The sequence below is a fragment of the Protomyctophum bolini genome (genome assembly GCF_963924005.1).
Source record: "Protomyctophum bolini genome assembly, chromosome: 1".
NCBI classification, from domain to species: domain Eukaryota; kingdom Metazoa; phylum Chordata; class Actinopteri; order Myctophiformes; family Myctophidae; genus Protomyctophum; species Protomyctophum bolini.
In genome coordinates this window covers 51,197,966-51,212,030 of record NC_137862.1, presented here as the reverse complement: position 1 = coordinate 51,212,030, position 14,065 = coordinate 51,197,966, and the positions used below count along the sequence as shown (strand labels likewise).

The 14,065-nt window shown below is 44.9% G+C and overlaps 1 protein-coding gene across 1 annotated transcript in view; it reads right to left on the bottom strand.

Moving 5' to 3' along the window:
* The window catches only part of LOC308312882 (protein kinase C-binding protein NELL1-like), a gene marked incomplete at both ends in the record, with an annotated part of 297,622 nt that overhangs the window by 186,452 nt on the left and 97,105 nt on the right, over positions 1 to 14,065 (bottom strand). The window contains 3 exons of the mRNA XM_080759648.1: positions 6,528 to 6,601; positions 7,637 to 7,739; positions 13,574 to 13,708. Coding sequence (XP_080615774.1) covers positions 6,528 to 6,601; positions 7,637 to 7,739; positions 13,574 to 13,708 — 312 coding nt within the window. The remainder of the gene's footprint in view (positions 1 to 6,527; positions 6,602 to 7,636; positions 7,740 to 13,573; positions 13,709 to 14,065) is intronic.

Here is a 14,065-nt window from a genome sequence, read left to right as displayed (position 1 = left end):
ATCTGGTTTTTTTTCTCCATCTGAAACGTTTTGTAAATATGATTTTAGGCATACTTATATACCTACTATATCTGCACTTTTTCACCCAAATGACCTCTGTCACCCTTTCTCCCCTCGCAAGCAGTGGAGTTCACACCTTCCTTCCCGGCTGGAGACGGGCATTGTTCAAAGCTAATGGGCCATTTGCATTCCAACTACTTCCACATGTAGGCAAACTTACATTACGAATGTACTCGCAAAACATAGATCAAAGGTTATATTTGTTATATGTGATTTGCAGAAATAACAATGTCTGACTTTATTTTTCCCGAAACGGAAAAAGAAAATATGGTGAAATATGGTGTGTTTCCACCAAGAGCATAGCTCAATATATATAAATAAATGTTGACTATACACGGCATCCTTATAGCATAATTATGTTGGAATAATTAAGTTTGTAGCATCGTGACTACGAGCTGTGCATGGTCGGTTTGACCCGACCGACATTTCCTTTCCTTGGAAAGAGAATTGCTTGCCGATGCGATTCCAAATAAAAAATGACAGTGTTTGAAATCATTCCAGCCCGATGGACCTCCCGAACCTCTAAATGTTTTTTTTCAGTCAAAAGATAACAGATAACAGTAAACTTTTCTGCAAGCGACCAGTGGAACTGATTTGCGCGCACGCACGCACGGCTCTCTCCTTTTTTTCCCCCTTCCCCTCTCTCCCTCTCTCACAATCAATCAAAAATAGCCTATATTAATTACATCGATGTGCCCGGCCCCTTACCCATACACGTGTAGCTATATTGTTTCCCGCTCTATATAAAAATGACAATATATATATAACTCGTGTCGTATTTCGTTTGACTGAGCAATGCGCTTGCAGGCTCTGGCTGTTAACAATAACGTGTGGTATTTCATTGGCTCAATAAAAAGTCGGACAGTGTTTTATCCATTACCAAACTGTGTAGGTGCACCCCCCTGTTACCTCCTGACCGAGCTGACGCACCCCCCCAACGCCCAGTTTATTAAATTAGTTATTTGGTCTAAAATAATTTATAATACGTTAATCACACAATCAAAGACCAAATAATTTGCAGGCAGTTGGCGTTAATTACCTCGCGCTGTGCAAGGGTATTCAATATAGCACTCACACCGTCACTATAATTATAGTTTGGTAAACTGGAAAGAAAAAGAAAAAAATAACTTGAGTTGTCCTGGCGAGTTGAAGCTGCTGCCTTGAATTAGTTGGAATGTGACATTTAGAAGACAATGGCAAGTCGTCAACCCCCTCCCCGCCGCGGGTGGGAGAGGTGTGAAGAGCATTAGACGAGATGCAGGGAGAGAGTGGCCAATGGAATTGCACGAAAAACACGGTCATCACTAGCGTTAGCAGTAGAGTAGTAGGTGAGCTGAGTTCAGACATGCTAGTGTTAACCCATTTAGACCCGAGGACGATTCTACAAATGTCTTCTAAATCATGACAGTTTTCTGAAAAAAACCTATGTTTCTATGTCAGTGGTCATCATTTTCATGTCAAGGACCCCCAACAAATATATGTAATTGGCCTCCGACCCCCATCTGAAAATATATTGTTCCAGGGACTCCCCAGAAGCAAGGTTATGAGTGAAAAACATTGGCTCTGAAAGAATATATATTCAAAGATTTGTGCCACATTATAACGATTAAAAAAAAATAGCAGAACTACAAGCTCGTAGCGCGGCACTCAGTGCCGTGCTATGAGCTTGTATACCTGCTATTTTCCAATATCTAAAGTATAACACAATGCTTGAAACACCAAAAGGGGTTCCCGCTCAGAATGGGTTAACAAAAACACCAGATCTACAAGCTGAAAAGGTGTTTGCACTTCACTTACATCAGTACAAATCCACAAATCATCCACAGTACCATCGTACTATGAACGATACCTCTGCTGTTATATACACTCCAATCCATGAACTTCAACAGCCGGACAAGCTATAGTAACAACCACCCCAACTTATATCATCACACCGGAGTTGTCCATGCACGAAATTACCAGCAGAGGGGGGGGGGGGGGATGACCATGCACCGCAACACAGATTACACTCGACCACATCCAGTCTCGGTATTGAGATTGCAGCACCACTGTCCCGAGAAATAAATAATGAAGTTGAACTGAACTGAATTATATTGCACTTTGGATAACTCCATTATACTTAAACCAGCCAGCCAGCCAGGTTATAGTAACCAGCCCCGATTGTCACAGAGCGGAATTAAGTATTCTCCTACCCCTTTGATAATGCTGCAGTCAACAGAGCTCCTGCTGCTGTTCTCATCTTAATTGCATGTCTCGAGTATTGTATTGGCACGTTGTTGGTTGGCGCAGACCACCCAAGGAGAAACAGGCAGTGGAAGAAACTAAAACAATAACAGGATGAGCTATATACCAATCCAAAATGGAGACATACTGTATGGTTAAACTACTCTTTGGCTCAAAAAAGAAAAACAAAGAGAAAATGCAAATACATAAGATGAACTGAAAACGTGCTCAAACTCAAGAACCCAGAGAGATACAGACTGTGTCTGAAATGATAAAAATACAGACTCCAAATTCAAATTGGCTATATTAAAACTCATTAACATCGTCCTAAGTTATGGTACTTTCCCCAGCATTTGGAATCAAGGACTATTACCGGCGCTCAACAAAAGAGACAAATTCGACCCGAATGACTATACATTTCCTCATTTTCCTCACAGAAAATAATATTCCGAGCCAATCCTGATTGGATTTCTAGCACCCAACTATCGTACAAAGAGACCACATTTCACCCGCAACACTCTAAATCGACAACCAAATAAACATTTGATGAAATTTGGCACAGGGGTCTACTGTAACAAACAGTATTGGGGGGAAAGAAAATCAATGTACTGTACACAAACAACACCTGTGCTGTTTGGATTGGAGAAAAATCACACCGCAAGACTGGAGGATAGTGGAAATATCGTAGACTGAGCCACAGTGCTCCAGACTAGAACCCTGTATTTGGGACTGGATCTCACAGGAGCAGGCTGTTTTTAACTGCAGTGAGAGATTAAAAAAAACCAAACAACTGGGAGTCCCGCAAAATCCTGCAATAAACTGAATGTATAGTGCAGGGGTTCTCAACGTTTTTGGCCGGGGACCCCCGGAAATGCTTTGGCAATGTCTCGGGACCCCCGAGACACCCCCGAGAGACCCCCGACCCCCATATAGTACTGTGTACTATATGTAAACTCTTCATTTCCCTTTTCCGACCATTCAGTTGCAAAAAATAAAAAATAAAAAAATCTTTTTACTATTTGGGGACCCCCCCAAAATAATTTGGCGACCCCCCGGGGGGTCGCAACCCACGGGTTGAGAACCCCTGGTATAGTGCACCTGGCGGAAGCATGCAACAGGGTGGGTGGAGCACGGAGGAGCATAGTGTCAACGATCACAGCTCGAAAGAAGATCAAAGCAGAAGATTACACAGCAAAAGCAAAGTATAGGGCAGCTCTGATATTCATGCATTTATCTTTTGGCAAAAAATAAATGCTGTCTTTAGTTTACCATGTCGCTATCCATGGTGCTGGAATGGCCTCACTGTCTTTAGTTTACCATGTCACTGTCCATGGTGCTGGAATGGCCCACTGTCTTTAGTTTACCATGTCACTGTCCATGGTGCTGGAATGGCCTCACTGTCTTTAGTTTACTATGTCACTGTCCATGGTGCTGGAATGGCCCCACTGTCTTTAGTTTACCATGTCACTGTCCATGGTGCTGGAATGGCCCCACTGTCTTTAGTTTACCATGTCACTGTCCATGGTGCTGGAATGGCCCCACTGTCTTTAGTTTACCATGTCACTGTCCATGGTGCTGGAATGGCCCCACTGTCTTTAGTTTACCATGTCACTGTCCATGGTGCTGGAATGACCTCACTGTCTTTAGTTTACCATGTCACTGTCCATGGTGCTGGAATGGCCCCACTGTCTTTAGTTTACCATGTCACTGTCCATGGTGCTGGAATGGCCTCACTGTCTTTAGTTTACCATGTCGCTGTCCATGGTGCTGGAATGGCCTCACTGTCTTTAGTCTACCATGTCACTGTCCATGGTGCTGGAATGGCCTCACTGTCTTTAGTTTACCATGTCACTGTCCATGGTGCTGGAATGGCCTCACTGTCTTTAGTTTACCATGTCACTGTCCATGGTGCTGGAATGGCCCCACTGTCTTTAGTTTACCATGTCACTGTCCATGGTGCTGGAATGGCCCCACTGTCTTTAGTTTACCATGTCACTGTCCATGGTGCTGGAATGACCTCACTGTCTTTAGTTTACCATGTCACTGTCCATGGTGCTGGAATGGCCCCACTGTCTTTAGTTTACCATGTCACTGTCCATGGTGCTGGAATGGCCCCACTGTCTTTAGTTTACCATGTCACTGCCCATGGTGCTGGAATGGCCTCACTGTCTTTAGTTTACCATGTCACTGTCCATGGTGCTGGAATGGCTTTCTGTACAGCTCTCTCTCTCATTCTGTGTTTGTTTGGGTCCAGATGGAATTACTACGGGATTATGTGGGACTAGATGGTAATAGTGTGGTATTATGCAGGACTAGAGATGGTAATAATGTGGGATTATAGGCTACTGTGGTCTGAATCATACTTCATACATTTTGGGTGGGAGGTCATAAATTACACGAATTAAACTATTGCCGGCGTGGGGACGGGAATGGTCAAAAAAGTCCAATGTGAAGGGAACCAGGCCTAGGAAAACGGTGCCACGCAGGGCTCTGCTAAAACCCCCGAGGAAGCATCACTAGACTGGCGTTAGCTACACTTCAAAGAGGGCCAACAAAAACCACCACAGGGTGTGTTTTCTGCATTTCATTTTACACAGCCCCCCCTTTGGCTCACCTCGCTGTGTCTCTCTCTCTCTCTCTCTCTCTCTCTCTCTCTCTCTCTCTCTCCGTGTGCCTGTGCATTTATTCATTGTCGCTCAGACACCTCCCCTTTCCACCTCCTCCTGCTGCGAGAAGGGGGGGGAGAGGACGGAGAGGGACGGAAGGTCATGGTGCTAATCAACAGTCAGCAGGCAAAGCCTTCTGTTGTCACCTCAGCACTGGCACATATCACACACACACACACACACACACACACACACACACACACACAACTTGAACATGTACTCCCTCCCTCTCCGCCTCCCCCGAGCCTAAGCCCACATCCCCATGGAGAGATCAAATGATCAGAGGAGTATTTTTTTTCTTCTTCTTTTTAGACAGTAGACTTCCTCCTGATAAGAGAGTTCAAAGGTCACGCAAACCACTACTGGTATAAGACCTGGAACACTGTGTTATTGTCCTGACATCCACTGCCGTTATGGGATTGTTTAGGACGCGCACACACACACACACACACACACACGCATGCAAAGACACACGCACACACACACACACACACACACACTAATTGCCAATTTACCATCCATCCAGGCGTATAAGTCTGTAATTGCCTGAAACCCGGTTTACATATAACAATACAGTGATGTTTTGTTTTTTTTCCCCAGGTCTCAAAAGGCTAATGAGGAGCACTGGGAATACTCTGTTAGTTAGTTAGTTAGTTTGTAACCAATTATACGCATGACACACGTGCATTTTCTCCCTTTTAACCCATTCTGACCTGAGATCAGATTCATACGAGGTTTCCACTGGGACACACACTGGTCTGATTAACCCATTCTGACCTGAGATCAGATTCTAAAAATGTCAGTCGTTCTTCGATTTTTCAAAAATAGCAGACCTACAAGCTCGTAGCGCGCCACTCGGTGGCGCGCTATGAGCTTGTAGATCTGCTATTTTTCAATAGCTAAAGCACAACATGATGCTAACACCAAAAGGGGTTCCCGGTCAGAATGGGTTAAAACGATGTTCTTAAAAGATAAATGGCTTCTGAGTGAGGGGAGATCACCTTTTTGTCTTCCCTGTGCCGTATAGCGAAGACTTTAATTATAACGTATACACACAGAGATGATGTCACTATCTAAAACAGCCCCTTTGTTGCCATGCTAATACATTATTCACGCGACCTGCATGGCTATCTCTCCGGCAGAGGGAACAAACAAAGGGAGATTGAACAGATTGGGGGAGGGACTGGGAACTAATAAGGCCTGCTATAGCTAATTGAATAACACAGATTAGTCCAACCACAGACCAGCCATTACACAGAGGGGACAGCCGGTCGTTGTGTTGGACGCCGTAGTGTTTTGGGGCTGCGTCTAGCCAACGCTGTGCTGGGGGGTAACTTTACAATTATGGTGCATGGGATAGCACAGAAGAGAGGGAGAGGGAGAGGGAGAGGGAGAGGAGAGGAGAGGAGAGGAGAGGAGAGGAGAGGAGAGGAAGAGAAGACATTCCTGCTGTATTATGCATGTGCAGATTTGCTGTAATCAAACGCCACGAGACACAAACACAGGAACATCACAGACCATCCAGCACATGTTCCACTTCAAAGGGGGGGGGGGGGGGGAAGCAGATGCTTTCTTTACCTTGCATTCCCTGCAGCTCTTGGACAAAAAGCGCTGGCCCTCGGACAGCGTCTGGCCCATGTAGGTGCATTTAGCTGTGGGAAAGAAATAGCAATCACTTCATGACATCTTGGATAAGGATTATGCCCGAAGGAAATATAGATTAAGTTCCCAACAACAGTCATTCCAACAATAGTCGAAATGCCACAAAATGCGTTTAACACTAGAAGGAAGATATAGTTTCCCAGCTTCAAGTATCTGTAGTTAATTAAGTTCAAAACAAAGTTGAGCTTAGTTAGCAATAGCATGCATGAACAATATATTAAGAATACAACAGGGAGGACCCTTCTGCATAATCCTCTGTGGCGGAAATAGAACATGAAGCTATATATCATCTTCATATAGCTTGTGAAAGCCCTGCTTTTCCTTCCTCTCCAGGGTGCAGGACTTATAGCCGAGCTTCTCTGTGCCAGGGCTCTGATATCTCACAGGGGAGGGTAGGACAAATTATTAAAAAAAAACCCTCCCCAAAAGTACCCCTTGGGGGGACTTTTGTGGTTTGGCAGTCTGGGGCGAACGAGACACTGTTCTTGCCGGAACTGCGAATATAGCTTTGAGACTCTTGACAGTTGCGTCACACCACCACCCAAGAATATCCAAGAACTGGCCGACCCTGTATCTTAACTTAGATGGACACAAGAAGACGCTCTGTGCTCTGTGAGGGCCAATGTCAGTGACCTGATTTTATGTGGCCCACATAATTCCTACTCACGGCAATTACTGTAGAAGCAGTGGTGACGTCGAGGTTGACTTTGGTTAGTCGAGGTGTGAAAAGTATGTCTGCATGCCAACCAATTCACACTGGCATTGTCCCAAAATATAGCAATGGTTATTATTTTTGAAAGATGTGGAATGTATATACGGTATTTATTTATTTGCTGTATGCTTTCGCTGCGAGACGCGAGGTGATGTCGAGTTCATTTTTTTGCACCGTCAGGACACTGAATGCTGCATGTGGGTTGTTGTTGTGCCGTGTCATCATATGTGATTGACGGCCACCTCTGTCAATTCCCCCATTCTCTTTGATCCCGTCCACAATAAGGAAGTTTGTATAGGCCTCGTATACTTACGTCTGCATTTTCTACAGCAGGTGCCATCGACGTGCACGGGCAGCGAGTCCTCGGAGCAGTTTGTCGGCGGACAGAAGATTCTACGGCACTCCACCACGCCGTTCTGTTTTAAAACAAACAAACATTCTTTTTTGTTTTTACACTAAAACAAAGAACAAACCATCAGAAACGGGGAGAGAATGAGTTCTGAACTTCTGACACACATATACAGTATAGGGAGTATATACGCTGCTGCGTCTCACCTCACACCCAAACATTCACGGAATATACTGTAACATAAATAATGCTGTATAGTGGTTTTCCTTTCCCTGCTCTGGAGGCGAGGAGAGAGAGGAGGCCACGCTAGGGGAATTCAATGGGCTATACTGAGAGAAGGGACCAATGATCCAGAGCCTAGACTACAAAGGCAAGTCGCTACAATCTGAGGGATGGGAGGACACTCACTAAACCTTTGAGTTAGACGCAAAGGCACCAGAGCCTCCCAAGAGCATACAAGCTTTACCAGAAGTAAAGAAGTAACTTTTTTTAACCCATTCTGACCTGAGATCAGATTCATACAAGGTTTCCACTGGACACACACTGGGTCTGATTAACCCCATTCTGACCTGAGATCAGATTTAAAAAAATGTCAGTCGTTCTTCGATTTTTCAAAAATAGCAGACCTACAAGCTCGTAGCGCGCCACTCGGTGGCGCGCTATGAGCTTGTAGATCTGCTATTTTTCAATAGCTAAAGCATAACATGATGCCGACACCAAAATGTGTTCCCGTTCAGAATGGGTTAAGGGACCATGTCCGAAGAGAGTTTTTGGTATAACTATATATTGTGATATTCTTATTTTGTGTCATTGTTTGCTACACTGTTGCTTGTCAAGTTTGAGTATTGAATGTTTAATGGACCACAGATTGGCATTTCCGTATATACATACACGCCTAGAAAACCCCAAAATCTAACACTGAAATCCTCCCCAGAGACAGTGACGGAGCCATCTCTACCGAACTTGATCCTCGAGAGACACCACCGAGCGAGCTAAAGCGAGTGAGTTGCCGCGTCGAACGCTGCGAAGTTCGGTAGAGCAGACTCAGCCCCGTCCGAGTTGTAACCCAATAGAGCGTCGCAGTCCTGCCCCCTTTCATGACGACGCCAGGCGCAGGAAATGAATCCCAATGCATTTTTCCCATAGACATTTCATAAAGTATTTATTTAAAGACCTTTTAAGCGTCGTACGAAGCCAACTCTAGTCGTGACAAATCATGACAACAAACACAATATTTTGGACCAAACGAATAATTACAAAGAAGAAAAACAACAAAAAAAGTGTTGTTACATGCCGTTTTTTTCTACTTTCTAATTATTTGTTTGGCCCAAAACATTGTGTTTATCGTCACGATTTGTCATGACAAGAGTTGGCTTTTTTTGTCCGCGTAAACCTCTTTAAATAAATACTTTCTGAAAAGTCTATGAGGAAAATGAACGGGGATATATTTTCTGGGTCTGGGTAATGTCAAACACAATCTCACCCAAACACGGTGAAATAGCACGGCTTGACAATTCCGTACATACAATACTAGTGAAAGCCACGCGCAGTAGTAGTAGTGTAAAATGTATGGATTTTGGGGTTTTCTAGGCGTGAATGTACGGAATTGCCAATCCGTGCTATTTCCCCGTGTTTGGGTGAGATCGGGATGCTATCAAATGAAGGCTCAGACGAAGCCCAATTAACTCAAAATACTAAAACAAACTAACAAAGGAATAAAAATCGTACAACACAAAAAATAAACAATGTAATTATGAAATGCACACCTAACTGCACTGCCAAGCAAATGACACCTCGTTGCTTCTTATGATTTGCATCAACCCCTTTCTATGCAAATGAGCTTCATTGCAAAAAGAAAAACACCCAATGTGCCAAAACAGCAGCACTAAATGTTCACACAGAGAATGTCTTTAGAGAGTTGGTGGTAACTGAAATACATTTCTAAGGGCTTTGACGCCCATACATTCTAGTGGTCATGGCAGATGATCATGGTTGAACAGGGGATGAACGGATTTGTCAAAATGTGATATATGTGTGGGACGGGTTTTGTTTGCGTGTGTGTGTGTGTGCTCCCAAGGCACGAAAAATGGCCGAGTGCGTGTTCACAATACACAAACATAATAGGTAAACGTCTTGGGCTACCGATTACACCTTGACCCCCTTTTCTTTTAACATTACATTTTTGCAATCCATTTTTTCACTCAGTGGCAATGATCTAATCCTGGGCGCTAGACTCTCTCTGCCAACATGGGGAGAGCAACGGACTGACCTCATGCTTCCTTCTATGCATGAGGAGACCAAGCCGCTTCTTTTCACCCGACAGGGGGGGGGGGGGGGTTACCCCGGTTGGACGTAGCGTGTCGAAGGACCACGTTATTTCCGACCAGTTCCTTTCCCCTCCATCAGGCGCCCCGGGCTGGCCAGGGGGAGGCAGTTTGGAGACCAGGATCATTTCTTTGCGAGGGTACCTATACCCTTAAAGGGACACTTCACCCTTTTTGCAAAAGAATATATGTTAATGACGTTTAGGAGCTTTAGAACACTTTCCTGGGGGTCTTTGTGTGTGTAATATGTGGTTTTAGATATTTTAGATTGTAGCAGTGAACCTGTTGTCTCTGATGTCATGGACAACTGGGCTCACTTCCTTCCTGGACTACATGTTGTCTCAGTAAGACAGCTCTCCCCCTATCCACAAGGAGGAGCAGTGCACCAAAGAATGATGGGAATTGTAGTCCAGGAAGGTAGTGAGACCAGTGTCCATGACATCAGAGACAACAGGCTCACTGCTACAATCTAAAATATCTAAAACCACATATTACACACATAAAGACCCCCAGGAAAGTGATATAAAGCTTCTAAACGTCATTAACATATATTTTTTTGCAAAAAGGGTGAAGTGTCCCTTTAACCTGACTCCGCCAGATGGTGGCAGTATTGAGTTCACAAGTTCCCTCCTCCTACCTGCATCTGGTCTCTCTCTCAATTCAGAAACGATGAACCCGAAGCAGCGGGGGACAAAAAAATCTGATATCTCCATAATCATTTTCTCGAGTTGTAGTCCCGATAGGTTGTGTTTACATTTGCGCTGTGGCACAGCTACAATACGTCACCAGTCTCGCGTTGATCCCGCCTCGAGCGGCCGCATACGGTCGCATATCGCTTCCGATCAGCATTTGATCGGAGTGCATCGTCTCTGCCCGAGAGAGAGAGAGACCAGATGGGAGCAGGAGGAGGCTACTCACTACTGCCACCATCTGACGGAGTCAGGTGGTGGCAGTTCGCCTTGGCTTTCATTTTATTTTTATTGACAGAGCGATAGATGAAAGTATAGGTGGACAGAAAATGGGGAGAGAGAGATGGGACAAACACGCAGTAAAGGCCGTCGGGATCGGGAGCCGGCGGCACGCTGTCAGACTGGATTACCAACCAAAGGTGCCTGGACCGCTACGCCAGCCAGCCGCCCGGGCCGGCACTATAGGACACTTCTGTCAACCCCCACCCAAGGTATGGGCAATGATGACGCGCAGGAGAGAACATGCCCCCCCAGCCACACAGGACCGTCTTTCTCGCTGTGACGTCACAGCGCTATACCGACTGCGCCAGTGCTATAACCTGACCATGGATGTATACAGTAGAGTAATCACACAAATCATCATACAGTGTGTGAAAATAGAGAGAGAGCGCCCTGTGTGATATAACCCAGGCAGTTATTCCAGGGGTCCCCATGGAGACCTATAATATACGTTCATGTTCATGGCTGATATCACTCTCTCAGCATGTGCTATATGTACGGTATTTCATTTCATGAGTCATCTGAAATGGGGTCACCCACTCCCCCCCCCCCGGGGACTCCGCAGTTATCAGTTAATGACATGTCCGCAGGAGGAAATCAGGAGGGTTAAACTCCCCTGTGCACTCGATGTATGCAATGATGCAGCGAGCCGAATTCCCCCTAGGAACGGCCCCCGATTTGACACAATTTTCGAGAGGCTTGCCTTGCAGCCTGCACGCAGAAAGTGAGGGTGAGTTTGTTAGGAAAGTATAGGAGGGAAGACGAGGGAAGAGGAAATGTAAAGAGACGCCGTGTGGATGTCAGTGAAGGACGAGGGAGAGGAGAGCTATAGTGGGGGATGAAGACCGACACTAGGACCCGTGCCGTTATAGGGATGACAGTGGGGGGACTGTTGGGGGACATATTGTCAGGTGACACCACGATGTCCTGCAGTTGAATGAGCAGAGGTCGTGGTGGCTTTGCGGTCGGACATCCCAAGGACAAGAAAGAAGAGAGGGAGAGAGGAATTAACTTCATTCAAATTATTTTAGACATACAAAATGTCTTCTAAACCATGACAGTTTTCTGAAAAAACCTCATGTTTCCGTCAGTTGTGTTTAAACTATTTCATGTCAAGGACACCCAGAAATATATGTGATTGGCTGCCGACCCCCCCATCTAAAAAATATATTGTTCCAGGGATTGTTCCTGGAAGAAAAGATTTTAGTAAGAAACCTTGGTTCTGAAAGAATATATTTAAAGATTTGGGCCACATTTTCACGATGTTTAAAAAAAAATAGCAGACCTATACCCAGTATTCAGGGTTTGGCATGATAAGGGACTATAGAGGACCAGCTTGCTAAACTGTCACATGTCTTTAGATCTTTACAAATCCGTCATTATGTAACAAAGAACATGCAAGCCCCTAGGACATCCTTCCTGGAAAATATTCTTACACACCCTGTGCCAGAAAGATTTATTTCCCATCTGTATGAATGCTTTGATGTAAGTTCAAACCACTCCACTGATCACATTCAAAGGCAGTGGCAGATTGACTTGGAATGTCAGATAGAAGACAAATACAACATTTTACACAGCCTCCATTATACACCTCCTCTACCGAGAAGCAAGCTTTGTCTCAGCTCTCCTAAATGTAATAAATGTGACACAGAGGTTGGTACATAATATGCACATATAATGCTTTGGAAATGTACAAAGACACAGGTGTTTTGGAATGAGGTGAAGAATGAGCTGGACACCCTTGATTGGATATAATTTGAACTTGTCACCTCTCCAGCGTGTACTAGCAGCTAAGGTATGCAGTGCAAGGACCAGACACAACGCCAAATTGGTTGGAATACTCTTTATACATAGCGAGAAAGACTATACTCGAGCTTTGGATTCATAAGAGACGTTCCAATAGTGGAAGGTATAATGACTGTGGTTCCTCTGGAGAAACTGACTTACAGTATCTCCTCTGCGATAACATGGAAGGGTTCACGAAGGTATGGGAACCAGTCTTATATAGATACAGTGGACCCTTGTAGTCTGCGCTTCAATGTACCTTATTGAACGGTATAGTGAACAACAAAAGACTCCGGTGACCTGGAATGTACAACCATGTCAAGACTGTGGTTTGTCTCGTTTTTGTTTGCATTTTGTTTTTTTGTCTGTGCATTGTAATGTCCGTATTGGGGAACTTGTTTTCCTATGTTGAACAGCTGTGAAATTTCAGAGCCTCAATAAAAATACATTGAGAAAAAAATAGCAGCATGGCACAGAGTGCCGTGCTACGAGCTTGTAGGTCAGCTGGTAGATCTGCTTTTTTTCCCAATATAGCTAAAGTATAACATAATGCTTAAAACACCATTTTGGTGTTAGCATCATGTCATGCATTAGCTATTGAAAAACAGCAGATCTACAAGCTCATAGCGCGCCACTCGGTGGCGCGCTACGAGCTTGTAGGTCTGCTATTTTTTGAAAAATCGAAGAACGACTCACATTTTTTTTAGAATCTGATCTCAGGTCAGAATGGCTTAATCAGACCAGTGCATGTGTCCAGTGGAAACCTCGTATGAATCTGATCTCAGGTCAGAATGGGTTAAGGCGTGGGGTGGGGTGACACTGACCTTGCAGGCACAGTTCCTGCAGTTCTCGGGCTCGACCCACAGCTCCATGTCCCGGTACACCAGGCCGTTGGCGGAGCACGTCCTCTCACAGTGACAGCCCTCCAGCTGGGTCAGCCTGGACTCGGCGTAGTTCAACTGCAGTGCACGCACACACACACAAACACACACACACACACACACACAGGAGGACACATGAGCACACACACACACACACACACACACACACGCACACACACACACACATACACACACAGGAGGACACACGAGCACACACACACACACACACACACACACACACACACACACAGGAGGACACATGAGCACACCTGTACATATAGATCTAGTGTGTTTGAGAAACGTATCGTTTGTTGTCACTGTTATTGTCATTGTGAATGAATGCATGGGACCCGAATGGAAACAAGACCGCAAGGTCTTTCTTCGGTACCATATCCTTTTGGACCAATGCTGTACTTGACTGTACCCTGTACTGTT